Source organism: Anomalospiza imberbis, chromosome 1 (genome assembly GCF_031753505.1).
Source record: "Anomalospiza imberbis isolate Cuckoo-Finch-1a 21T00152 chromosome 1, ASM3175350v1, whole genome shotgun sequence".
In the NCBI taxonomy this organism is placed as follows: domain Eukaryota; kingdom Metazoa; phylum Chordata; class Aves; order Passeriformes; family Viduidae; genus Anomalospiza; species Anomalospiza imberbis.
The window spans coordinates 151,303,735-151,329,681 of NC_089681.1; the positions used below are offsets into that span (position 1 = coordinate 151,303,735).

The following is a 25,947-nucleotide window of genomic DNA, read 5'->3' on the forward strand; positions in this document are numbered from 1 at the left end:
GCTCCGGTCCCGACCCGCGGCCGGTGCTCGGTAAGGGAGTCCCGGGGCTCCGGTCCCGACCCGCGGCCGGTGCTCGGTGGAGGCTTCCGCGGTTTCGACCCCCCGCCGTTGCCATGGCAACGAGGGACGCCGCTCGCAATCTCCGCCTCCCTTCCCGTCTCGTCCAATCAGCGTCCCGCTTTCCCCTCGCGCTGACCAATGGGGATGAGCGTCCCGCCGGCCCGCTCCTCCTGGCGGCCACGGCGCGCCGGGGGCTGGGCGGACCCGGCGGGCCAATGGCGTGGGGGAAGTGGTCAGGACTGAGTTCTGATTGGCTGCTGCTGCCCGGCGCCGTCTGTGATTGGCTGCCGCGGCTCGGCGCGGCTGAGGGGGAGGAAGATGGCGGCGCTGGCCGGGGTGCGGAGCCGTGTCCGGCCTCGCCCTGCGGCGCCTTCCCGAGGGCCCCGGCCCGCCGGCACCGCGAGGGCAGCGCCGCTACCCGCTTTCCCGCACAGCTGTGGGACGGGCAGAGGCACAGACCGCCCCGGCATGTGCCGGCGGGGAAAGCGGGGCTGGGCTGGAGCGGTTTGTGTTGAAAGGGACCTGGAAGCCCATGTCCCACCCCGTGCCCTTGGACAGGGACACCTTCCACTATCCCAGGCTGCTCCAAGCCCTGTCCTGCCTGGCCTTGGACACTTCCAGGGAACATCCACAGCTTCTCTGGGTAGCCTGTGCCAGGCCCTCCCCACCCTCCCAGCCAGGAATTCCCAATTCCCAATCTCCCATCCATCCCTGCGCTCTGGCAGTGGGAGCCATTCCCTGTGTCCTGTCCCTCCATCCTTGTCCCCAGTCCCTCTCCAGCTCTCCTGGAGCCCCTTCAGGCCCTGCAAGGGGCTCTGAGCTCTCCCTGGAGCCTTCTCCTCTCCAGGAGAACATTCCCAGCTCTCCCAGCCTGGCTCCAGAGCAGAGGGGCTCCAGCCCTGGAAGCAGCTCCGGGCCCCTTTCTGGACCCACTCCAACGTGTCCCTGCCCTCCCTGTGCTGGGGACCTGGGGACAGCTGGGCCACAAGGAGCTGATGTGCTGCTGTGTCCCAAGCTCCCGTAAGCAGCTCGTTAGAGCAGGATGTGGCTGGAGGAAGGAGGCACACGGAGCTGGGGCTGCACCTCCTGGGGCCGCTTCCCTTCTGCTCCGTGGAGATAAGGGCAGTGGGAAAAGGCAGTGCAGGAATGGGGTCGGGAAAGGGGCACAGCCAAAGATTGATCGAGGAGAGGTGATCAAGAGCCCCAAAGCCCATTTCTAGAAAGCTCTGGGAGAAGGGACGGTGCATCCTCACTCATTTACATGAGAAAGGAGAAACCTAATTCTAGGGCGGGGAAAACTTACCTGTGAGACTGTGCCCTCAGAACCTGATTAGTCCCGGAGCCAGGAGTGGTGATCTCCTTCCCTCTCCCATCCGATCTCCCTCTCTCTCTTTCCTCTTTTTTATTCTTTTATTTCTCTTATTACCAGAAGATAAGGGCAAAAGTACCAATTTCCTTGCTGAGTGTTTAATTTAATAATCAGGCTCTGTGAGCTTTTTTTTGGACCTTCTGATCCTTGTTTCTTTTTAACCCCGGGTGCCCTCAAACCTTGGGATCTTCTCTTCAGAGCAGGATGCAGCAGGATCCCTGGAGGGTTTATTCCCTTTGTCAGTGTTCCTGTCCAAAGATCTCCTCTCTTATGGACACCCCTGAGACTCTGATATCATGGGAGGGCTCTTGGTGCACCCCAAACTTCCACTTTTTGGGAGTTATTTGCCTCTCAGCCCTGTGCTGTGTGCTGGATAACCTTTGGAGCTCGGGATCCCTCGTGGATGCAGAAATGAACGAAGCTCACTCTGTGTGCATACCACAGGGGTTAATTACATGTAAATCTGCATATTCAGGGGGCATTAAGCTGATTTTAAAGCTTTTTTTTTTCCTTCTCAGATCGTTGATTTGAAGCAGCTGGGACAGACCTGGCTCCTCTCCCTGGGGGAGCTCCTGTGGGAAGTTCAGTCCGTGCTTCACTCGGCCACCTCAGCTCCTCCTCTTTGCCAAAACCATGGGCTTTTCAGGGAAATGTCGACCTGTTTGGGACTGAGGTTGATTAGGAACTCCCTAAGCCTTCGCCCTGCCGTGTTTTCTGGGGTTTGCCCCCCGTTGCTGGTGCGTGACTATGGGTTATTGCGCGGCCCTGAACTGCCGGAACGGCACGAGCGGGGCCTACAAGAACAGCTCGGTCAGTTTTTATGGGTTCCCCCTCCACAACAAACCCCTCCTGAGGCAGTGGCTCCAAAACATGGGCCGGGACATGGAGACCCCCTCCAAATACCAGTGCCTGTGCTCGGAGCATTTCGAGGAGAGCTCCTTCGAGACGGATCCTGTGAAAATCCACAAGAAGAGGCGGCGCCTGCTGAAGGAAGCTGTTCCCAACAAATTCCTCCTGGCCTTGGATGGCACGTGGCTCGTGGGGACCCCACAGGTCTTTGCCGACGTGCTGAGCAACAAAACCCGAAAACGGATCCGGAATTCCGAGCCCTGCAGGGTAATTGTGGGGCTGGATAGTGGGAATAAATTAAATTAAAGGGAGATTTGCGTTAAGCCTTGGAAGCAGCTTGGAAAAATATCCCTTAGAGGGTTTAATTAATAATAATAATATTGTTATTCCCTAATAATAAGCTTTTATTACCAGAGAGGAGCCTTTCCAGCCAGTCTGACAGATCATGGCACTGCCTCAGGGTTTATTTAAAACACTGAATTATTATATTTTTCATTGAAGGAAGAACCACATTCCCTGGGGGGGCTGGGCGTGGATGCTGACCACAGATATCTGTTTTTATGACTAATTTCTGACCCAGTTGTTGGAGCAAATCATTGTTCTGGCTGAGTCACATCACTTTAAAGCCTTTTCTCTCATTCTGGATTAGCAGTAGAAGGTTCTTATGTAAAATCCTTCATTAATATGCTGCTTACACATAGCACAGACATCACTGGGAGCAGCTGGGAGGTGCCCACGTGTTTAAACTCTTGGGATAAGATGGTTTTCAGGGATTCACAGCTCCCCTGACTCTGGAGCATTTTGCTTTTTAGGTCTCTGGGATGTTTCCTCAGTGGCCACGTCTGCAAGATTGGCAGAATGAATTTTTTAAGCAGTTGCTGAAGGAGAAATTTGGATCTTTGATCACACTGGGAAAAGGTGAGTTTTCCCTCTCCAAAGGGACGCATGCTGGGTCTGGCCTGGCTCTTGTCACTCCTCACATCCCTGGAATTTTAGAGAATTCATCTTTAAGTGCTTGTGAATCTTTGTGAGAGACAAGCACAATTTTGCTTTAAAAGGTTGAAGGACAGTTTAGGATCCCAGGGAATGCAGCTGCCAATAAAATCAAGGATCAAGGAATGGAAAAGGTTTGGATACAGGAGCTGCAGTGACACACTGTTGATTTTTTTTATTTCTTTGTCTTGGTCAGGGTTGGGATTAAATGCACAGAGACAGTATTTAATGTTTGGACTTGGATGTTTACTATTTCTTATCTATATTACAGTCTTACAAGTCATGAGTTCTACAGTATTGCACTAACAAGTTATAAAATGGCCCCATATTTATCTCTACAAGGTCTTTTAAGGAAAAATATCTAATTAAGCAATGACACCTAAATTATTTTTACATTTAACCTAATAACTAACCACTTATGTCTTGTAATGTGGACTTTTTTGTCTAGTTACACAATACTACCCAAACCCATGAAGAAGGTGAAGAAGAAGGATTAGTCTTCACCCTAAAACTTCTGTCTTATCTTTATCTCTATTACTGTGTTCTAAACCCTTAAACTCTGAGTTTCCCACCCTGTGATATCACACATGTCCATCCAAACTCCACCCCCACAATCCCAGTTCTGTCATTCCATTTTGGAAGCTTCTCCACGGCCTCAGGTCAATGCAGTGTTCTCCTGGGGAGTCAGTGCCTGTCAGCACAGAAAGTCTCAAATTCTCAGCAGCCAGGGCTCCAACAACACACAGGATAATTAATCCTGTACCCTCATTAATTACAGTGAAGTTGTGTTTTCCTCATCCCCAGACCCTGATGTATGTCTGGGTTTGGGATTCACTGAAGAAAATTGAACTATTTTGATGCAGAAATAGTGAAATAACTTGAATGATGCCCAGAAAATGAAGAAATCTCAATAATTAACTTTAAGTGCCCAACTACATGTTTGCTTGAAGTCACTGATATTTTAAATCTGAAGCTTTGAGCCCTCCCTGTCTCCTCAGCATTCAGGTAATTCCTTGGATTGAGTCTTAGAAGAACCTGCTGAAATTGGGGGCATTGCACAAGGAGGAATTAGCTGGGAAAAAGACAGGACTGAACCATAAAATCCAGCACCAGGCAGCTGAATTTGGGGTTAGGGCTCAAATCTGAGACCTTCCACTTTTCAACATTTAATCTTCAACCTTCTGGGTGTAATTTCCGGAATATTTTATAAAAGCTGGAGCACAAATCCTGTTCATCCCAGACACCCCTTTAGACACCAGGGCAGCTGCTGCTTCTCCCTCCCCATTGGATCTTTTCCTGGAATAATAGAGATGCTCTTTAGAGAGTGGGTGATGCAGGGATTTGCTGGAAAACCATCAGGGGGAAATATTAATAACCATCGTGGCCATGTTCTTTCTGTTCCTTGTTCAGACTGTCCTGTTCCCAAAAGCCATATCCCAGCAGGAGGAGCAGCGCGGGTCAAGGATCCGCAGGATTTGGAGAGAAGGAAAATTCCTGCCAGCCTCAGCACAGGTGTGTGGTGTTGTGGGAATTCACTGGCAGCACCTTGAAACTGGTAGGATTGGAGGGATGGGGGATTCCAGCTCATCCCTGCTTTTTTTTTTTTTTTCACCCAAAACTGAGGGGTTTTGTCCAGAAGCAGCAAATTGGGGACTGCTGTTCTTTGGAGATTTGTGTTCTGTCACATCAGATACAGGGAATGTTTGGAATCTCCTTGTTCCAGGCCATGGTGGTGCCATGACCCAGGAATCATCCTCCAGAGCATCCCAAGCCCCGCACCGCCACTGCTCTGACCTGGCAGAAACATCGGGGAGCCGCCACAATCCGGTGGGAATCCAGAGGGGTAACAGAGTCCTGGCGGGGCAGGAGCTGGATGAGTTCAGGTGGTTCCTGCTGTACCACCAGGGCCAGCCCGAGGACGCAGCGGTGCCATGGTTCATCTGCACCGAGTGCGGGAAGAGCTTTGCCCGCCACGCGTACCTGCTGCGGCACCAGCGCGCCCACACCGGGCAGCCGAGGAGAAACCCCCCTGCTTCCTTGAGAAACCCCCCTGCTTCCTTGAGAAACCCCCCTGCTTCCTTGAGAAACCCCCCTGCTTCCTGGAGAAAGCCCAGTGCTTCCTGAAGAAACCCACCTGCTTCCTGGAGAAACCCCAGTTCTTACTTGAGAAACCCCCCTGCTTCCTTGAGAAACCCCCCTGCTTCCTGGAGAAACCCCAGTGCTTCCTGAAGAAACCCACCTGCTTCCTGGAGAAACCCCAGTTCTTCCTTGAGAAACCCCCCTGCTTCCTGGAGAAACCCCAGTGCTTCCTGGAGAAACCCCAGTTCTTCCTGGAGAAACCCCCCTGCTTCCTTGAGAAACCCCCCTACTTCCTTGAGAAACCCCCCTGCTTCCTTGAGAAACCCCAGTGCTTCCTGGAGAAACCCCAGTTCTTCCTTGAGAAACCCCCCTGTTTCCTTGAGAAACCCCAGTTCTTCCTGGAGAAACCCCAGTTCTTCCTTGAGAAACCCCCCTGCTTCCTGGAGAAACCCCAGTGCTTCCTTGAGAAACCCCCCTGCTTCCTGGAGAAACCCCAGTTCTTCCTTGAGAAACCCTCCTGTTTCCTTGAGAAACCCACCTGCTTCCTGAAGAAACCCCCCTGCTTCCTGGAGAAACCCACCTGCTTCCTCGAGAAACCCCCCTGCTTCCTGGAGAAACCCCAGTTCTTCCTCGAGAAACCCCCCTGTTTCCTTGAGAAACCCCAGTGCTTCCTGGAGAAACCCCAGTTCTTCCTTGAGAAACCCCCCTGCTTCCTGGAGAAACCCCCCTGCTTCCTGGAGAAACCCCCGTGCTTCCTGGAGAAGCCCACCCTCCACAGCCCCCTCAGAGTCCATCTCCACATCACACATGTGCCACAAGCCTGCCTAGGGTACAGCTTTGCAGTCAGCTGTCCAAAATCCTGCTGTGCCCGGAGGTGGGGGTTTATAGTCCTGTGTGGGTTAGAGTGGATTCTGGGGATAAGGCAGTTTTCCCAAATTGAATTGTGCTGGTTTGAAAGCAAACCAGTGGGAGATCCCAAGTCAGAACTACAATTTAATAGGAAAATTAGAATAAAATGCAGTAGTACAAAACCACTGACAGAGTCTGGACACAACCTGACACCCCGTGGGACAGGGTGGTGGCAGCAGTCCCATCCCATGGTGGCTCAGCCCTCCTGCAGTGCCAGCTGTGCTTCTGCTGGAGCAGGGATCCTGCACAAGGCTGGAGTTTTCCTCTGAAGCTCCAGGGCTGCTGGAGATGGGCCTGGGCTTCCTCTGGGAATGCAGTGGGGAAGAAAGCTGCTCCTCTGGGAATGCAGCGGGCAAAGGCTGCTGTGGTGCTCCAGGAGTCAGATTGTATCCAGGTAGGAATGCTTGGCTCCTCCCCTGGGCAGAGCCTCTCCCCATGGGATGATGGAATTTTCTCAGCCATGCAGGGACACTCACTGGCCATGAAGGGGAAGAGATGAGTCCTGGAAGATATAAAGAGAACTGCCCCACCTGGCTTTAACACATGGTGATAGAATACATACTTTTGGTTACCTCTTGTATAGCAACCTAAGACATGAAGCGAGTTGTGATTCATTTGGTGCTGGCCTAATGGTCACTGATCAGGACCTGGATGATTCCCCTCATTCTTACCATGCTCCATCCAGCTCCTCCTTGGAGCAGGAGTTGGATGGAGCAGCATTGGCTGTACCAAAAGGAGCGTTAAAAAAACCTGGTGCACCAAACAACACGTGCTGGAGAGTATCCAGAGTACCACAGAGAAACAGTGCAAGTTTCCAGGGATGAAAAATGAAGAATTGGGAATGGGATTGTAAGCTGATGTTTGAATCAACCAATTCCAGGTATTATTTCCTAACTTTAGGTGCTCTCCCATTATTGTACCTGCAGAACTAACTCTATTTTTGGGTTCTCTTTCTATATTGACCCCATATTTTCCTGTGGAGTGAGATGATGCTTTGGTTTCTGAAATTCTGGGGGAAAAAAACCCATGGGTATATTTGAAATGTGTGTACAGTGTGTCAGTGATGTTCCTCTGGGAAGTGGAAATGCAGCAGGGAGAAGGGGAGAGGAGAGGAGAGGGAGCACATGCAGATTTTGTGTTTTCTCCCCACGTGCTGGTGGTTTTCAGTATTTTTGAATATTCCAGTTGCATGCCAAGAGGGAAAATGTGTTGCCTCCAGTTGGAGGGGTGTCCTCAGTCACAGGCTCCAGCTGGAACGAAGTCTCCAGGCTCAGCAGCCCCTGAGGAGCAGCAGAGAACACCCAGCTGGTGCTGTGCTGGAGTTCCAGGAGTTCTGAGCAGGACTGGGAAAATGCACTTGGCCCCAAAGCATCCTGACCATCCTAGGTACAGGAATATGTCCCAAAAAGCCAGCCTTTTGGCACTGGCTTTTCATTGTTTCCTTCTCATAAGTGAAGTCCTGGGGTTGGCTTTGCTTTTACTCCTCATAGAATCCCAGACTGGTTTGGATTGGAAGGGATGTTAAGGACCCTCCAGTGCCACCCCTGCCATGGCAGGGACACCTCCCACTGTCCCAGGCTGCTCCCAGCCCTGTCCAGCCTGGCCTTGGGCACTGCCAGGGATCCAGGGGCAGCCCCAGCTGCTCTGGGCACCCTGTGCCAGGGCCTGCCCACCCTCCCAAGGAACAACTCCTTCCCAATCTCCCATCCAGCCCTGCCCTGTGGCAGTGGGAGCCATTCCCTGTGTCCTGTCCCTCCATCCCTTGTCCCCAGTCCCTCTCCAGGCTGGGATGCTCCAGGGTAGGATGTGGTTTTACAGCCTGGCCATCCTGCACTGCTCCCAGCCCTCAGAGGAGGGAATGTGTCCTGGACTGGGATACAGCTCCATTCCCACAGAGGGGATGGTTCCTCTCTCATTCCTGACCCCTGGATCCCGTGGGATACTCCAGGCCTCAGCACCCCTCACTCCTGAGGGGGCAGAGCTTCAAGTCCCCACTGCCACAGGGAGTGGGATCTTCAGCAGGTGCTGTCCTGGGGATCAGAGCTGCTGAACTGACATTCCCAAGGAAATATCGTCTGTGTGGTAAGAGATGTTAGGAAAATTTGGGGAATAAACCAAGCAAACCATGTCTGTGCTGGCAGCAGGTGAACCCATGGCTGAGATGAAGAAACCTCAGAGGCTGAGGGAGCTGGAAAGGGGCTCAGCCTGGAGAAAAGGGGGCTCAGGGGGGACCTTGTGGCTCTGCACAACTCCTGACAGGAGGGGACAGCCGAGGAGGGGTCACGCTCTGCTCCAGGGAACAGGGACAGGAAAATTGGAAATGGACTCATATTTGGATTGCATATGGGAGATAACATCTTCATTAAAAAAGGCTCAGTCCTGGGGCCATGGGGCAGGCCCGGGGAGCTTGGGGTGTCCCAGCTGGGGCACACGGTGCTGGAGGGGACAGGGAGCAATGACATCCTGGAGGGAAATGGCTGCTCAGGCTCCCGTGATGCTGCTCAGCCCGTTAACCCTTCTTGTCCCACTGGCCTCCCTTCCCCCGGGGCCGGGGTCATCCCCCTCCCTGTCCAGCCCAGGGGAGCCACGTCATGCCCATCCATATGGATCCTGGAACAGCACAGCGAGGCACTGCACGAGCTTTTCCCGGGATAATCCCAGGAAGGTGGGACCGTAACACTTTTCTGTGGCCTGGCACCAGCCCCAGCCCCGGCGCTGTTAAAACGAAAGGTTCCAGGGTCAGGATGAGCACACGGGGTGGTTCCCAAACTCCGAATGTCCCCCCACGAGGGTCTTCTGGCCAGGACGGGGGTCCTGCTGTGGGTGCTCATGTCCTCTTCTCCCACGGCTCCTGGCCCTCGGTGCACCCAAATCGGTGCTCCCTGGACCCCGATCCAGTCCAGTGTCCCGCGCTCGTGGCAGCGCCGGTGCTGATGTCATGCAGCGGCTGGTGCTGGTGCCAGAGCTGATACCAATTCCCAGAGTGGTGCCAGTCCGGTGTCGGTGGCAGCGGTGGAGGTGCCAGTGCCAGTGCCGGTGCCAGTGGTGGTGCCGGTACCCACTGCCGCTGCCAGCGGACTGTGGCAGTGCCAGTCCCGGTGGCAGAGCCGCCGCCGGTGCCAGTCCCGGTGGCGGTAGCGGGGCCGCGCCGGTGGCGGAGCCGCTGCCGGTGCCGGTAGGCGGCAGTGCTCGGCGCTCCGCGCTGCCGCCGCTCCCCGCCCGCTGCCGCCCAGCCCGGAGGAGGCGGATGCGATTCCCCGGCTGCCCGTGGCTGCTCGGCGGGGCGGCGGGGCCCGGCCCGTGCGCAGGCACCGACAGCGGCCCCGGCCCCGCTCCCGGCCCCGGCCCCGGCCCGGCCCCGCTCCGCGCTCGCCGCCGTCGCCGCCCGGCCCCAGCCCCAGCCCCAGCCCCGGCCGCGGCCGCCGGGGCCCGGCCCAGCTCCGCGGGGCCATGGCCGAGTGGGCGCCCGCCCAGGTAAGCGCGGCCCGGGGCACCGGCACCGGGAACCGGCCGCAGGCGGAGCCGCCCCGCCCGCCCCGCTCCCGCCGCTGCCCGGCCCGGCCCGCGCGCCCCGGCCGGGACCTTCCGGCACCCCCAGCCCGCGGGGCCCCCGCCACCTCCGGGGACTGGACCCGCGGTGGTCCCGGTGCCCCGGGACGTGGCTGAGCACCCGTGCCCCGGGATGTCCGTGCGTCCCCGCGATGCGCCGGGCACCGCTGACCCGGGATGTCCACGTGCCCTCGGGATGCCCCGGGGTGCTCCAGGATGTCCCCAGGGACGTGACCCGCCATGGCCCCGGTGCTCCCGGGATGCCCCGCTGCCCCGGGATGCCCGTGTGTTCCCAGCATGTCCCCAGGCACCTCTGCCCCGGGATATCCCCGTGCCCCCGGGATGCCCTGGGATGCCCCAGGGTGCCCCGTAATGCTCTGAGCAGGCTTCAGCCCAGGGATGTCCCAGGCACCTCTGTCCTGGCACGTCCCTGTATGTCCCCAGGGTGGTCCTGCACGCCCCTGGCCCACGCTTGCCCTGGCTGCTCCCTGCCCACCCAGCCCCATCCTCCTCCCGAGTGGGTTCCAGCCTGGGCAGACCCAGGAATGGCTCCCAAGGCATTGGGGATTGGGGTGAGAAGTTGGGAGAGGGTCCCCATGGTGACCTGCCTAGTTCTGGCAGGTGTTCCATGGGGACAGGGATGGGCACTGACCCCATGGCCACCGACCCCATGGCCACCCTGGACTGCCGCTCACTGGCCCCTCAGGCCGGTGGGCATTGCACACAGGGGTGCCCCGCAGTTCTGGGGCTGCTGGTGGCCAAAAGCCCTGGAAGCGGGGAACAGAGGCTCCAGGGGGTGACCGTGGGCCTCCTCCCACTCGTGCCCTCCCCGTGGCCCAGGTGCAGGAGTGGAACATGGAGGCCCCTCACCTGATGCCGCTGCAGCCGCCGCTGCTGCCGGAGCGTGCGCACGTGCGGGAGGCGCAGCTCCACTCCGCGGAGGCCTCGCTCTGGACCGTGGTGGCCACGGTGCAGGCCATGGAGAGGAAGATCGACCTCCTGGCCACCCGCCTGCTCAGCCTGGAGGGCCGCTCTGGCACGGCCGAGAAGAAGCTGCTGGACTGCGAGAAGACGGCCATGGAATTTGGGAACCAGCTGGAGAGCAAGTGGGCCGTGCTGGGCACCCTCATCCAGGAGTACGGGCTGCTCCAGCGGCGCCTGGAGAACGTGGAGAACCTCCTGAAGAACAGGAACTTCTGGGTGCTGCGGCTGCCCCCCGGCCCCCGGGGCGAGGTCCCCAAGGTAGAGTGTCCCAGGGGGCTGCAGGACAGTGGGGGGACCCTCGGTGTCCCTGGGGAGCGGGCGCCGCTGAGCGAGGGGGTCTTGTCCCCACAGGTGCCAGTGACATTTGTTGACATCGCCGTCTACTTCTCAGCGGAGGAGTGGAAGAACCTGGAGGAGTGGCAGAAAGAGCTGTACAACAACCTGGTGAAGGAGAACTATGAGGCTTTGCTGTCCCTGGGTAAATATCCCTTTTCCCCCTCTCCCGGCAGGATGGAGCGATGGCTGTGTCTCCTCAGTGGGTCCCCAACGTGGGTGACCTGGTTTCCCGCCCCTTGTCAGTGGTGGCACTCGCTGTGTCCTGGGACCATTCCAGAGGGAACGCTCCATGGCTCATGCTGTGTGTGGGGACAGGGTGACACACCGTGCCACGCCAGTGCTGCCACGGTGCTGCCCAGGGGGCTGGAGAGGGTCTTTGTCCCCCAGAACCCAGGACCTGAGTGTCTGCACTACCTCCAGCATGGAGGTGCCGTGGGATCTAGGCATGTTCTCTGCCAGGAGGGACGCCGGGTCCTGGTGGCCTGGTGTGTCCCCAGAGTGTCCCCCAAAGCCTGGCTGACAGGGAGGGGGTGACAGGCATGGGGTGACATCGGTCTGTGTCCCTGGCAGATGGGGCCCTCTCGAGAAGCGAGGCCCAGCCCCGCAGCGAGCGCGGGGACGGGCCCTGCGTCCCTGAGCAGCGGGAGCTGGAGCAGAGGGAGCTGCCGCCGGACGCCTGCACGGGTGAGGCACTGCGGGAGGGCCTGTCCCCACTGTCCCCACCTCACGTCCCACCCTCCTCACCCCAGGGACGCCCCTCCTCCCTCCCAAACAGTCCCATCCCCACCGGGCCCAGTTCTCCAGCTGTGACTGGGAGCTGCCATGAGCAACCCCAGAAAATCTGGGACTGTTGTGCTGGAGATCTTGGATATCTGTCACTGGGAGATCCACATGTCCCCTGCTGCCACCACATTGTGTCAGGGCCCATGGGCCGTGGCACAGTCACCCAGTCCCATCAGCCGTGCCGTTGTCACCTGTCCCCGATGGGGTCTGTCACAGTCATCTGTTCCCGGGGATTGTGCCTGTCTCCAAAGGCTGTCTCAGGGTTACCCGTCCCCGTGGGCCATCTCAGGGTCACCCGTCACCAAGGGCTGTCCCACAGCCACCTGTCCCCACAGCTCCTTGGGGGTGTTGGACGTCCATAACTGCTGTGGATGGGGATGTCCCCCGAGGCCGGAGTCCAGGGGTCACGCACCCCGGGTGTGGTGGCCGTGGGTCGCACGTGTGGTTCCATCCCGGCCCCGGCCAAGTCTCTCCTTGTGAACAGAGTCGCTGATCTCCACCTCCGACATCCTGTCCCGGATCAAGCAGGAGGTGGCCTTCGTGGGGGAGCAGCAGTTCCCGGAGGAGCGGGGGATGCCGCCAGACCCCTGTGCAGGTGAGCCCGGCGCTGAGCCTGCCCCACCGGAGCCATTCCCTCCCCTGCCTCCCGGAGCAGGGTGTGGGGCCCCGCGTGGCTGAGTCCCTGTCCCCGTGTCCCCGTCCCTGTCCCTCCCTGCAGGCGCTGACGCCCTGATCACCGCGCACGACTTCTTGTCGTGGATCAAGCAGGAGGAAGAGCCCTGTGTCCGGGAGCCCTGGGAGCTGCCCGAGAGGGAGATGCTGCCCCCGGGCCCTGGTCCTGGTGAGCGATCCCCACCGTGGGGCTGGGGGAGCACCCCCGCAGGACGAGCTGTGACTTGGGGACATCCCCAGTGTCCCCGGTAGGACTGACCAGTCTCTCTGTCCCCTGCAGCCGGCGAGGGGCTGCTGGTGAAGACGGAGGAGCGGTGCCCCCACGCCGAGCCCCCCGAGGAGGTGGGTTTGCCGGGCAGCTCCGGGGAGCTGCTCTTCCCCGGCACGGGCTTCGGGACCCCCGAGGGACAGCCGGCGGTGCCAGCGGCGGTGGCTCTGCCGGCGCAGCACAGACTGGGCAAAGCTCCGGGCCCCGAGCCGGGCCCGGGGGCCGATGCCGGGGGCGTCCCCGCGGCGCCGCCGGGCCCCGCCGAGGAGCGGCCGCACGGCTGCGCCGAGTGCGGGAAGAGCTTCAGCGGCAAGAAGAGCCTGCGGATCCACCAGCGCAGCCACGCGGCCGAGCGGCCCTACCCGTGCGCCGAGTGCGGCAAGAGCTTCAATTGCCACTCGGGGCTGGTGCGGCACCAGATGATCCACCGCGGCGAGCGGCCCTACAAGTGCTCCGAGTGCGGCAAGTGCTACAGCCGCAAGGAACACCTGCAGAACCACCAGCGGCTGCACACCGGGGAGCGCCCCTTCGCCTGCGCCCAGTGCGGCAAGAGCTTCATCCGCAAGCAGAACCTGCTCAAGCACCAGCGCATCCACACCGGGGAGCGCCCGTACCAGTGCCCCGCCTGCGGCCGCAGCTTCCGCTACAAGGAATCGCTCAAGGATCACCAGCGGGTCCACGGCGCCGAGCCGGGGCCGCCGCCGCTGCCCCCGCCCGGGATCCTGCCCCCCGGGGACTAGGGGCCACCCCGCCGCGGACTGCCACCCCCCCGGGACGGGGACAGCCCCCGGCCACGCAGCTTCCGAGCGAACCGAGGTGCCCGGCCGGGGCGGGGGGGCAGGCGGGGAGCCCCGGGGTTGGGGCCGAGCCCCCAGCTCCCCCGCCACGGACGGACACTTCACCCCCAGCGCTCCCCCCACGGACAATGTCGCCGCACGGCGTGGGGGGCAGCCCCCCGCCGTGTCCCCCCGCGCCACCCCCGCCTGCTGCTCTGTCCCCTCGCCCCCGCTGCTTATTTTTACTGCCCCCCCCCCCCGCGCCGTCCCGCTGTACAGTGCTTGGGGTGTAGTTTTGTATGGACGAAGCGATACGGAATAAAGTCGTGCTGGGCTGCAGAGCCTTCAGCACCCCCGCCGCGGGTCCCCCGTGCTCCGTGGCCGCAGTCCCGCCCCGTCCCCGGGGAAGGCAGCGGCAGCAGGATGGGAAAGGGGGAATGTCGTGGTGGGACACAGGGTAGTGGGAATGGCAGCGTTGTGGGTCCGGGGGTGTGGCGGCTCAGGAGGTCTCTGTGTCACCGGCTGCGGTGGCCTCGTGCCGGTGCGGCTGTGTAGAGACCCCCACCCCTGTCACCGACCCATCCCTGGGTCCTTCCTGTCCCCTGACCTTGACCCATCCCCAGGTCCCTCCTGCCCCTGATTTGGGGACAGGAGTTATTTCACACAATTCTTTCCCCACAGCCGTGTGAGTCCAGGGCCCTTCCTCAGGCACCCCAGGGTTCCCAAGCTGTGTGTCACCATCCTCCTGGGAGGCCACGACCAGAGCTGGGTGACCCTGCAAATGCCACAGCTCCTGCTGTCCCACTGTCCCCTCCCTGGGGCTGAACCTTCCTGTCCCACCCCACCAGGGCGTGGCAGTCACGGGGCCCTGGATGCTGGGGGGCTGGAAGAGGGGACAGCACAGGGGACACAGCACAGAGGGTCCAGCAGCGCTGTCACCCTGATGTGGGCTGGAGATGGAGGGAGGAGACAGGGGGTGCAGGACTGGGGTGCCTGGGGACACTGCACATGCTGTGGGGACACTACTCCTGCCATGGGGACCTCAGACTTTCCCTGGGGACCCTGCACACTGCTGGGGACCTTGGGCATTCCCTGGGACCCTACACACTGTCCAGGGGCCTTGCACGATGCCAGGAACCCTGCACATCCCTGGGGACCCCAAGCACTGCTGGGGACACTGCACCCTGCATGGAGACCCCAAATGCTGCTGGGGACCTTGGACACTTTCTGGGAATGCTGCACACACGCTGGGAAGACTGCACAATGCTTGGGGACCCTGCACACTCCCTGGGGACACTGCTGGGGAAATTGGACGTTCCCTGGGGACCCTGCACACTGCCCAAGCGGCCCTGCATGATGGCAGGGACCTCCCACACTCCCTGGGGACACTGGACACAGCGGAGAAACCTTGGATAATCCCTCGGGACACCACACACTCCTGGAACCTGTCAGGCTGCCTGGGCCCTGCCCATTCCTGGGGACCCTCTGAACTTGCTGGGGACACTGCAAACTGCCTGGGGACCCCAAACACTCCTGGGCAGGGCACCCTGCACATTCCCCCCAAGATGTGCATGCCCTCACCCCTCTCCAGCTCCGCAGAGCTGCTGGCTCCAAGCCTGGAGAGCAGAGCTCCTGTTCCCCAGCCCTGATCCCAGGGTGCTGGGCTGTCCCAAAGGAATGGGGTGAAGCTCGTCTGTCCCATGGCCTTGTCCCCATCCAGGGCTGCAGAGCCATGGGACAAACGACCCCACCTGGCCCAGCTCCCGCCCGCACACAGAGATCACACGCAAAACCATCATTTCTGGGTTTTTTTTGGAGGCGTTTTTTTTTTAACAGAAGTTTTATGGTTATATGCAAATTAGGTCATTAAATGATTTGCATAAAATGTTCGCACATCAGCGACTAAGTGTTTCTAACTCCCACCCCCCGACAGGTAGTAAATCCTACTGGACTAGCGCCGTCAGGCCGCGCTGTCACACGTGTCCCCCGCGGGCACGGAGGCGTCACCTCGGGGCGCTCCCGCACCTCACACGCGCGGGGACGCGCGGGCACCTGCCCGGAGCGCTCCGAGCCCGCTGGGCAGCGCCGGCCGCCCGCCTCCTCTGTCCCTTGCCGCGGGGATCCATCCGGGTGCCGCCCGCGTCACCGCACACCGTCCCCCCGGGGCGGCCGCGGGCACTCCGTGTCCGTGGCGGAGCGGCTCCCGCCCGTCCCTAGCTGTTGGTGAGGAAGAGGCGTCTGTGTCGGGAAGCGGAGCCGCGCGGCCGCCCGCGGCGCCGGCCCCGGCCGCGGTTGCCGAAGGGGCTCCGGCTGGGCACGGCGGTGTCTGCCCAGCCGGCGCTCCCGGCCGGGCTGGGCTCGGGGAAGCTGGGCTCGGCTTTGGGCTGCTCGAGGAGCGGGCTGGGGTCGCGGCGGGGCTCGGGGGGCGGCGGGGCCGGGCTCTGGCGGGCGCCGGCGCGCTCCTGGCGCAGGTAGCGCAGCTCGTCGCGGATGTCCGTGAGGACGCCGAGCAGGCGGAACTGCAGCTCCCGGTCGCGCGCCCGCTCCTCGCGCTGGGTGGCCCGTTCCTCCTGCCACATGGCCAGCTCCTGGTGGTACAGCTGGTCCCACTGCTCCTCCAGGTCGAGCAGGTGATGGATGCTAGTCCTCCAGCTCTCGCGGCGGTCCTCGCGCAGGCGGGAGCAGCCCAGCCCGCGGGCAGGGCCGGCGGCGGCCGGGGCGTCTCCGGGCGGGGAGGCGGAGGAGGGCAGCGACTCCTCGGTCAGGGCGCCGTGCAGCGGGGAGCGGGCCGGGGGCTCCTCCTCCGCCGGAGCTTTCTCCCAGGTGGGCCCCATCAGTACCCTGGGCAAGGTGCCCATCTCCGGGCCCGGGCCGCCCGCCTGCTCCTCGGGATGCGCCGAGTCGAGCCCGCGGCCCAGGGCGGGCAGGTCGGACACCCCCTCGTGCCCCCAGTCCGAGTGAGCGTCCGCGGGGTTGAGGGAGTCCTCGGGCAGGGAGGTCACGGAGCCCTGGGAGCTGCACCGGCGGATCAGCATGGCCTGGCGGGACAGTTTCATGTCCTCCTCCGCTGACATGGGGGCCTCGGGCCCCGGCTGCATCCCCGCGGCCCCACCGTGGCCCCTCTCCACCTCCCGGCCTTCCCGTTCCTCTTCCTCCGACATGGAGGCGTAGGAGACCAGGGACTCGTTTCGCAGGGACGGGGAGATGGCCGACGCGTCTGGAGTGCGCAGCTCCGGTCCCGACTCGGCTGGGAGAGAAGAGAAACCTCCGGTGAGCCACAGCACTGCCCTGGTCCCAGACCCTCCCCGGCACGTGGATCCCAGTGGATCTCCATCCTGACTCAGTGGATCTCCATCCTGACCCAGAGGATCTCCATCCTGACTCCACTCCCAGCAGATCCCCATCCAGAACCCCACTGCCACTGGATCTTCACCCAAACCCTGCTGCCAGAGGATCTCCATCCAGATCCCACACTTCCCAGCAGATATCCATCCTGACCCAGTGGATCTCCATTCAGACGCAGCAGATCTCCATCCAGACCCTGTTCCCAGCCAGTCTCCACCCCGACCCCACACCTCCCAGCCCATCTCCACCCGGCCCTGCTCCCAGCATCCCCCAGCCCGTGCTGGCTCCCGCCGTACCGGAGCCGCCCTGCCCCTCTCCTCGGCCGTACTCGCAGCCGCCGGCGGGGTCGGGGCTCTGTCCCGGCAGGCGCGGCACGGCCGAGCCCTCCACGTCGGGCAGGGCCGAGGGCTGCCCGTTGGTGTCGATGTAGATGCTGGGGTGGCTCACGCCGGGCTGCAGGTGCATGAAGGGCTGCTTGGACGCGCCGGGGAAGAACAGATCTGCGGGACACAGAGGATGCGGCCTCAGCTGGCGGGGACACGGTGGCCCCGAGGTACAGATGCTCCCGCAAGGCCATCCCGCGCCATGGCTCAGCCTCACCTGCCCCAGCGGCACGCTGAGCCCCCAGGGGGCTGACAGCCCCTAGGGCCAGAGAATCATGGGGCTGGGGAATAACCTGAGCTGGGGGGGACCCACAGGGATCGCTGATCCAGCTCCTGGCCCTGCACAGACACCCCAAAATCCCACCCCGTGCCTCTCTGAGAGCACTGTCCAAACTCTCCTGGAGCTCTGGCGGGGTTGGAGCTGTGACCATTCCCTGGGGAGCCTGGGCAGTGCCCAGCAACCTCTGGGGGAAGAACCTTTCCCTGATTTCCAGCCTGACCATCCCCTGGAACAGCTTCATGCCATTACACAGGATTTCTTCCTTCAGCCTAGAGCCCTGTGCTTGGCACATGACAGCCAAGTCTGGGCCACAATGGACTGAGCCTGTGATGCCCCCAGTGAAACCAGAGAAGCCACTGAAAGCATCAAATTAAAGAAGAAAGGAGAACAAAAAAGAACCACTCCTGCAAAGCTTGAGGTGTTCCTATGAATCCTGCTGATCTATCACAGTTTTCCCAGAGAAGCTGTGGCTGCCTCTGGATCTCTGGAAGTGTCCAAGGTCAGGCTGGATGGAGCTTGGAGCACCCTGGGATAGTGGAAGGTGTCCCTGCCCATGGAACAGGGTGGAACAGGATAAGCTTTAAGATCCCCTCCAACTCAAACCACTCTGAGATTTCTACGACCCGCTGATCCCAGGTTATTTCCACGGAGGATTTCTAATCCCAGCACACGCAGTTCCCTACCCTGGTGGCTGCCACTTGGGTACAACAGGGCCGTGACTCTGGTCGACGCTGCAACCCCAACACAAACCCCAGAGTCTCTTTCCACAATCCACAACAGCCAGCTGAGAACGCCGGCGCGGCCGGACGTCCCGCAGCCAGCGCAGCCAGCGCTGCAACCGTCCACTGCCCGCAGAACCGCCACCACTCACCTGGGTCCAGGATGATCTCGGGCTCCGAGTCGTGGCTGGCCTGCAGGAAGGTGGAAGCCACCATCTTCTCCAGGGGCGTGAGGCGCGGCTTGTGGAGCGGCCCCCCGGCGCGGTTCATGGGCAGGTGCTTCTTGGAGGTGATCTTCTTCTTGACGTCCAGCCGCAGGTCGCGCCACTTGTGCTTGAGGTCGTCGATGGAGCGCTCGGTGTAGCCCAGGAAGTTGACGCGGCTTTGGATTTGGGTCCAGAGCTGCTTCCGCCGCACGGGGTGAGCCCGCAGGGCCTCGGACCCGTACAGGGCGCTGAAATGCCGGACCACATTCCAGACCAGCGTCTCGGTCTCGTCATTGGAGAAGTTGGCCTTCCTCTTCCGGCCAGACGCTGGCATCGCCTGCGAGGCTGCGGCAGAGGTGGAAGGGGCACAATTGAACCTCGGTCCCCACTCCTCTCTGTCAGCTCCTGGGGGGAACATGGGGCTGCGGGAGCCCGAGGGAGCCGCGGAGGAGGGAGCCGAAGCAAGAGCCCCGGAGGCATCCATGGCAGGGGAGGCTTGGGCCGGGGAGGATCTAAAGAGCCGCTTCGGCACAGCACGCGGCACGGGCGCACCGCATCGCCTCGCCCGGCTCGAGAGCACCTGGGAGGGGAGAAAAGGAAAGGGCAGCGGTGGCTGGTGGCAGCGCGGGGGGACGGCGAGGGCCCCCCGGCTCTCTCCAGCCAGAGGCACCCGGGAGCCCCCAGGCAGCCGCCACGGGGGCCGCGGGCAGGGACGTGGCCGTGCTGCGCATCAGCACCACGGTGAGGGGCTGTGGCGAGCGCCCCGGGCACGGCAGCTGCCGTGGGGCCACAGAGCTGCCTCACAGGGTGCCTCAGAGCACCTCAGGGCCAGGCTGAGGGTGATGGGGACACCTCAAGGCCACGGCAAGGGGCTCATGGCAATGCCGGCCAGGATGGGGAAAGGCTTGGGCATGAGGAGCACTTCAGGTTCCCAGCCACGGCCTCGGGGCCACAGCACCGACCAAGACCTGAAGGACAGGTCCAGGGGCCTTGGCCACAGCGAGCACCTCAAGGCCATGGTGAAGATCTTGGCCAAGAAGCATGCCTTGGCAAGGCTCGTGGCCATGGTGAGACCATCAAGAGCCCAGTGAACACCTCAAGCTCCTGCTGAGGACCTTGGAGTCGTGGTGAAACCCATGGCCACAGTAAGAGCCCCATGGCAAAGGCATCACGGAAGGCCTTGGCTGTGGTGAGCAGCTCAAGCTCAAGGCACCAGGGCAATGACCAAGGCCATGGCAAGTGCTGCAAGGCCATGGTGAAGACCTTGGCCATGATGAACACCTGAAGAGCCCAGCGAGGAGCTCGGCGCCACAGAAGAGACCTTGACTACGGTGAACGCCCCAAGCTCCCAGCGAGGACCTTGCGGACACAGCAAAGACCTCGGCCACGGTGCACACCTGGAGCTCCCGGTGAGCACCCTGGGGCCATGGCAAAGACCTCGGCCATGGTAAACACCGTGGCCACGGTGAACACCCTGAACTCCTCGCGAGAAACTTGGGACCACATCAAAAACCCTGGCCCTAGCAAGTGCTCCAAGGCCATGGAGAAGCCCTTGGCCGTGGTGCACACCTGGGCAGGTGTGCGCACCTCAAGCCCCCACGAGGAGCACGGCAGCACAGTAAAGACCACTGTGCCCACCCCAGCCTCCCGTGGCGCCCTCGACCCCCAGCAAACCCCAGGAGCACCGCAGCAGCCTCGTGCAGAGCCCGCAGCCCCGCGGTGCCTCTGACGGCCCTGCCGTGCCCCGAGCCCCCTCCCCATCCGCGGGGCCCCCGAGCCCCCCGGCAGCGCCCGCACCCGCGGCCCCGGGGCGCCCGCGGCGGGGCCCGGGGGGGGCTGCGCGCCGCCCTCCCTTGGCTTTGTTCGCGCTTCTCCGACCGGGGACAAAGCGGCCGGGCCGGGGCCTGCCCCGCGGACCCCCCCCCATTCGGGATCCCACTGCGGGCGGGTGCGCGGGGCAGGCACCGGCCGCGGCCCCGCGGCTGCCCGCGGCCCGCCGGCACCCCCGGCCCCGGGGCAGCGCTTACCTGCGCCGGGACGGGCGTGCGGGGCGCGGGGGGGCGCGGAGCGGGGCCCCGGCGGCGGCGGGAGGGGGGGCTCAGGTCCGGCGGCGGGTAATGGCTCCCGCCTCGGCGGAACTCGCCTTCATTTCCTCCGAGCGCCGGCGCGGGCCCTGCGCGACACCGCGGCCGCGGGCCCCCCCTGGCGGCACCGCCGCGAACGGCGGGGGCGGGACCGCGCACGGGGACGGCCCCGAGGGAGGGACGGCACACGGGAGGAGCGACAGCACACCGGAGGAGCGACAGCACACCGGGAGGAGGGATAGCAAACCGGGAGGGACAGGAAACCGGGAGGAGGGACAGCACACCGGGAGGGACAGGAAACCGGGAGGAGGGACAGCAAACCGGGACAGCAAACCGGGACAGCAAACCGGGAGGAGCGACAGCACACCGGGAGGAGCGACAGCACACCGGGAGGGACAGGAAACCGGGAGGGACAGCAAACCGGGAGGAGCGACAGCACACCGGGAGGAGGGACAGCACACCGGGAGGAGGGACAGCACACCGGGACAGCACACCGGGAGGAGCGACAGCACACCGGGAGGAGGGACAGCACACCGGGAGGAGGGACAGCACACCGGGACAGCAAACCGGGAGGAGCGACAGCACACCGGGAGGAGGGACAGCACACCGGGACAGCACACCGGGAGGAGGGACAGCACACCGGGAGGAGGGACAGCAAACCGGGAGGAGCGACAGCACACCGGGAGGAGCGACAGGAAACCGGGACAGCACACCGGGAGGAGCGACAGCACACCGGGAGGAGGGACAGCAAACCGGGAGGAGCGACAGCACACCGGGACAGCAAACCGGGAGGAGGGACAGCAAACCGGGAGGAGCGACAGCAAACCGGGACAGCAAACCGGGAGGAGGGACAGCAAACCGGGACAGCAAACCGGGAGGAGGGACAGCAAACCGGGAGGAGGGACAGCAAACCGGGACAGCAAACCGGGAGGAGGGACAGCAAACCGGGAGGAGGGACAGCAAACCGGGACAGCAAACCGGGAGGGACAGCAAACCGGGAGGGACAGCAAACCGGGAGGGAGGGACAGCAGACCGGGAGGGGACACCGGGAGGGGACACCGGGAGGGGACAGCACAACGGGACAGCCCCGAGGGAGGGACAGCACAGCGGGAAATCCCTGCGGGAGGAGACATCCCATCGGGACCGGACAGCCCACTGGGAGGGGACATCGCACCGGAACGGGATATCCCACCGGGAGGGACATCACACCGGCACCGGACATTCCACCGGGACGGGACATCCCCGTGGGAGGGGACGTCCCTGCATTCCACCCGAGGGGACGGCGGGTACCCACTGCGGATGTATCGCCGTGAGGGCCCCCTCGGGGTGATCCATCCCTGTACCCCACTCCCGAGAGCACCGTGGGTCCCCCTGTGGGGCTGTGTCCCCGTGGGGATCCCGCCACGCACCCCCGGGGAGGTGTATCCCGTGGGGGTCCCACCCCTGTGCACCCCATGTACCCCCACGATGGGGTGTCCCCGTGGGGAGCCCCCAGTGCAGGAGCCCCTGCGTCCCCCCACTTTCCCAGCCGTGGTTGTGCATCCCTGTGGGGGTCCCGCCCGCTGCACCCCATACCCGCATCCCCTATAACTGCACTCCACGCCCCCGGGTGCTTCCTGCCCACCCGTGACCCTGTATCCGTGTGGGGATCCCCCTGTCGCCTCCATCCCAGTAGCCCCTGGGCCTGTGGGGACACCTCTGTCGCTGCCTGGTGGCCTCCAGGTGCCCCTGACCCGCTGCAGACAAGCAGGGAGTCATCCCCGTACCCCGTCCCGCCTCAGGGACCCTGGTGTGGGGGACAGAGCGCACAGTGCACTCGGGGGGCTGTGCAGGGCACCCCAGGGTGTCCGTGGTGCCACCAAGGCTGGCACAGCCAGGACAGGGTGATCAGCCAGGTCCTCACTGCCCGCAGGCGCTGCCTGGGTGGGGATGGCACAGCTCGGGGTGGCTGTGGGGGCCATGGCGTCCCCAGGAGGGGAAGGGGGGTTTGGGGTGGCCCCGCTGCTCCCAAAAGCCCTGGGGAGTTCTGCCCCACTCACAGCAGACGTGACAGCAGAATAAAACCACCCGTGCTTGGCTTTGCTGAATTCCAGCTTTTTAATGCCTGTAACAATCCTCCGGGCACCACGTGGTGACAGCAGCCGGAGGCACCCGATTCCCCCATGGGAGGGAGCGGCTGTCCCCGGCACGGGGACACCCCAGCACCACGCACGTCCCCCCACGGCAGTCACAACTGCCCCACTCAGGGCAAATCCCCGCTGGCAGCAGCTCCTCATCGTTTCCTGCTGCCTGCAGCAGCCACTCCCTGGGAGAAGGTTCTGGCAGCAGGTTTGTGTCCCCAGCACTGCCACTGCCCCATGGGTGACACCCAGAGCGTGGCAGCTCCACAGCCCCCACGCGTGGTGATCCCATGGGGCCATACAGACCCACGGCAAACCCCACGGCACCACTGCAGGGAACAGCGCCCAGGCCGGGCTGGTGTCGGCCCCAAAGAGCACCGACCCCTCTCACGGGCACGCGCAGCCGCCCGGTCACTGCTGGGGAGGGCTGTCCCCGAGGAAGGCTCGCCCTGCGCCGGCTGACACCATGTGCACCGCGTCCTCCAGCTCGTAGAAGGCCTGGAAGAGGTCCGGCGAGGTGGCCTGGCACTCCAGGTACCTCCGCAGCGTGGCCAGGCTCCTCCAGACCTCCCGTTCCGAGGGGCAGGGCGGCACGGCCGCCGGCTCGCCCGCGTCCTTGCCCTCCGCCATGCCCTCGTCCCGGTCGGCCTCCGCCGGGTCCCCGTCGCGCTCCAGCTGCTCCCGGCTGGGCAGGCCGGGTGCCGAGGTCAGGGACACGGCCTCGGCGCCGGCGTCAGGGGTGAAGCCGGCGGCGCGGAAGCAGCCGGCGATGAGCCCCGGTTGAACATCGCCCCAGGCTTGTGCCAGCATGTGCAGCACATCCAGCAGGCTGGGCTGCCCCGCGCCGCGCTCCGCCGGCAGCCACCGCAGCAGCCGGCGCCGGTAGTGGCCCTTGAGGTCGCCGGCGATGCCGCGGTCCAGGGGCTGGGCCAGGGCGGTGGCCGGCGGGACGAAGACCATCCTGACGTTGGACAGCTGGAGGTAGGGGTGCGCCTCGTGCTTGGCCAGGAGGAGCAGGACGCTCTTGCCCTGCCGCCGCATCCCCTCGTTGAACTCCTGCAGCCACTCGGCGAAGAGCGGGGCCGTCAGGCCGGCCAGGCTGCCGGCGCGGTAGCTCCACGGCATCTGCTCCAGGTTGACGCCCCGCAGGCAGCGCGGCCGGGGGCTGTCCCCCACCGCCCGCAGCGGCACCTTCTCCGAGCCGCTGGCGTTGGTGCAGAGCAGCAGCGTCAGCCTCTCGCCGGGGCTCTCGCCCTTGCCGGGTGTGCCGGCCGGCAGCGGCACCGCGGTCTCCCCGCAGGCGAAGATCTCGGCAGGCGCGTAGCTGCGGAGGAGCCCGGGCAGCACCGCGCCGGCCCAGTGCTCCGCCGTGGGCTGCTCCGCGTCCCCTTTCTCCGCCGGCGGCTTCTTGCCGGCGAGGCCGTGGCGAGCGCCCAGGCGAGCCAGCCAGCCGCCGCTGGGCTCGGCATCGGGCCGGGCCAGGTGCCCGGCCCTGAGCTGCAGCAGCGGGCGGCCCACGGGCAGGTCGGCGGCACGGGTGCCCTCCACCCAGCGCAGCAGCGCGGCCTCCAGCGCCGCGTCCTTCCCCTCCCGCTTACGCTTGCGCTCGGGGTCGCCGTTGCGGTGCCACTCGCTCAGGATGCGCTCCCTGTTCTTGATGATGCGGCAGATCTGGGGCTGCGACACCCCGAAGCGCTTGGCCAGCTCGCTCTGCGACACCTTGGGGCCTTCCAGCATCTCCAGCACGCGCACCTTCTCGGTCAGCGACAGCTCCTTCCGCTCCTTCCGCGGCGCCGCCGTCGCTCCCTCCGCCGTGCCCGGGGAGCGCCCGGTGCAGGGGCCCGGGCGATGGGGGCCGCCCGTGGCCCCCAGCCCCGCCGGCTCGGCGAGGCCTCTGCCGCAGCGGCCGCACGCGTAGCCGAGCTCCGTGCCGCGCCCCAGCCGGTGCCGCACCAGGTCCGGCTTCTGCCCGACGCCTCGGCCGCACTCGGCACAATCCAGCGGCGGCTCCCCGGGCCGGCAGCGGCGGCTCTCGAAGGCGGGGGGTGCGGCGATGAACCCCCCGTTACCGGCACCGGGATTCGGCTCCGGCTCGAGGAGGCCGCAGTAGCTGCAGCCCCGTTCCCGCAGCGGGACGAGGAAGTCGGCGGGGCCGGCGTGGCGGGACGGGGGCGAGCGGGGCGGTGGGGACACCCCGTCCTCGCTCTTCACCTCCTTCCCCTGCCAGTGCCCTGCGGAGACAGGAGCGCGTTGGGGAGCGCCCGCCTCACCGGGAATGCCGCGGGACCACGCCCCCGGCGCGGCAGGAGCCGGCCCGGTGCCCGACTCCTGCTCCTGGTCCCGCCCGGCCACGATCCCGCCCGCCCCCGTGTCCCGCTCACCCTGGGAGGGGCCGGCGGGGGCCGCGTGTGGCCGGGGGCTCCGGTGCTCCCCGTAACGCCCCGCTGCCGCCGCCACCCCCTCGTCCCCTCGCTCCACCTCGGCCAGGATGTCGGGTTTGGTGACGGCGTAACCTGTCACAGAGACAAGAGCAGGGACAGCCGGTGACGCCTGTGGCCACGCCAATGGACGTGCCACCAGAGATGACATCGGTCACAGCAGGCCACGGTTGGGCTGCCCGGTGTGGTCCCGTGGTGACCCCAGAGCCACCGCGTCACCTCCTGCTCCCGGTATCAACCCGGTGAGTGCCGGTCTCGCTCATGGCCCGGCCACGACCGGCAGTGCGAGCAGCGGTGCCGGGATGGCCCCGGTGCCTCACCCAGGTCGACGGGATGCTGGCGGTCCTCCTTCATGGCACCGGCACCGTCCCGGTCGCCGGGAAACGCGGCGGCAGCTGCTCCCGGTGCTGCTCCCGCCGAGGCCTCAGCAGCGCGAGGGATGGCGGTGACTGAGTGATGCCGCACCGGGATGACGACGCGCGGCCGGGCGGCGGAACGCGGCGTCGGCGGTGCCCGCGGGGCCGGTGGCGGGGCCGCCGAGCCCGGAGGGCCGCGGTGGCGTTGCCGCACCTGTCCCCGTCCCCTCCTGCCCGCTCCTGTCCCGCCCGCCTCCGCCGCCTCCTCCTCCTCCTCCTCCTCCTCCTCCTCCGCCGCCGCCGCCGCCGCCTCGCGCGGCCCCGCTACCGGCGGCGGGAGCGCGCGTGACGCCGGGCCCCGCCCCCCGGTTGGCCGCGCCGCCGCCCAA

General features: G+C 64.0%; 4 protein-coding genes across 6 annotated transcripts in view; 2 read left to right on the forward strand and 2 right to left on the reverse strand.

Annotated features, from left to right (window-relative positions):
* The first annotated feature begins 2,171 nt into the window (after positions 1-2,171).
* On the forward strand, positions 2,172-5,395 carry LOC137465050 (zinc finger protein with KRAB and SCAN domains 5-like). 2 transcript variants are annotated; one of them, XM_068176756.1, is made up of 4 exons: positions 2,172-2,545; positions 3,091-3,196; positions 4,682-4,783; positions 4,962-5,395. In XM_068176756.1, exons 1-4 carry the CDS (start codon positions 2,177-2,179, stop codon positions 5,393-5,395), a joined length of 1,011 nt encoding a protein of 336 aa, XP_068032857.1. In that variant the 5' UTR covers positions 2,172-2,176. The 2 variants fall into 2 exon arrangements, with proteins under 2 accessions (XP_068032857.1, XP_068032864.1); XM_068176763.1 differs by having other exon boundaries at positions 4,995-5,395.
* Positions 5,396-9,489: 4,094 nt separating this feature from the next.
* LOC137485130 (uncharacterized) overlaps positions 9,490-25,947 on the forward strand; it is a 34,438-nt gene continuing 17,980 nt past the window's right edge. The window contains exons 1-16 of the mRNA XM_068209433.1: positions 9,490-9,733; positions 10,649-11,050; positions 11,144-11,270; positions 11,699-11,812; positions 12,396-12,506; positions 12,630-12,752; positions 12,864-13,588; positions 15,561-15,850; positions 16,303-16,584; positions 16,822-16,897; positions 18,416-18,712; positions 18,833-19,021; positions 19,095-19,301; positions 19,996-20,178; positions 23,251-24,288; positions 24,434-24,678. Coding sequence (XP_068065534.1) covers positions 9,710-9,733; positions 10,649-11,050; positions 11,144-11,270; positions 11,699-11,812; positions 12,396-12,506; positions 12,630-12,752; positions 12,864-13,588; positions 15,561-15,850; positions 16,303-16,584; positions 16,822-16,897; positions 18,416-18,712; positions 18,833-19,021; positions 19,095-19,301; positions 19,996-20,178; positions 23,251-24,288; positions 24,434-24,678 — 4,433 coding nt within the window. The 5' untranslated portion in view covers positions 9,490-9,709. The remainder of the gene's footprint in view (positions 9,734-10,648; positions 11,051-11,143; positions 11,271-11,698; positions 11,813-12,395; positions 12,507-12,629; positions 12,753-12,863; positions 13,589-15,560; positions 15,851-16,302; positions 16,585-16,821; positions 16,898-18,415; positions 18,713-18,832; positions 19,022-19,094; positions 19,302-19,995; positions 20,179-23,250; positions 24,289-24,433; positions 24,679-25,947) is intronic.
* Positions 15,426-20,767, reverse strand: LOC137465020 (uncharacterized). Its single transcript, XM_068176698.1, has 4 exons — positions 20,588-20,767; positions 18,507-18,905; positions 17,269-17,472; positions 15,426-16,874 (listed from the first exon to the last, which is right to left on the reverse strand). The coding sequence occupies exons 2-4, from the start codon at positions 18,892-18,894 to the stop codon at positions 15,841-15,843; spliced, it is 1,626 nt and encodes a 541-aa protein (XP_068032799.1). The 5' UTR covers positions 18,895-18,905; positions 20,588-20,767; the 3' UTR covers positions 15,426-15,840.
* Positions 22,723-25,789, reverse strand: LOC137464996 (tigger transposable element-derived protein 3-like). Of its 2 annotated transcripts, XM_068176656.1 has the most exons (4): positions 25,523-25,789; positions 25,146-25,277; positions 23,092-24,995; positions 22,723-22,994 (listed from the first exon to the last, which is right to left on the reverse strand). In XM_068176656.1, exons 1-3 carry the CDS (start codon positions 25,554-25,556, stop codon positions 23,176-23,178), a joined length of 1,986 nt encoding a protein of 661 aa, XP_068032757.1. In that variant the 5' UTR covers positions 25,557-25,789; the 3' UTR covers positions 22,723-22,994; positions 23,092-23,175. The 2 variants fall into 2 exon arrangements, with proteins under 2 accessions (XP_068032757.1, XP_068032746.1); XM_068176645.1 differs by lacking the exon at positions 25,523-25,789 and having other exon boundaries at positions 25,146-25,368.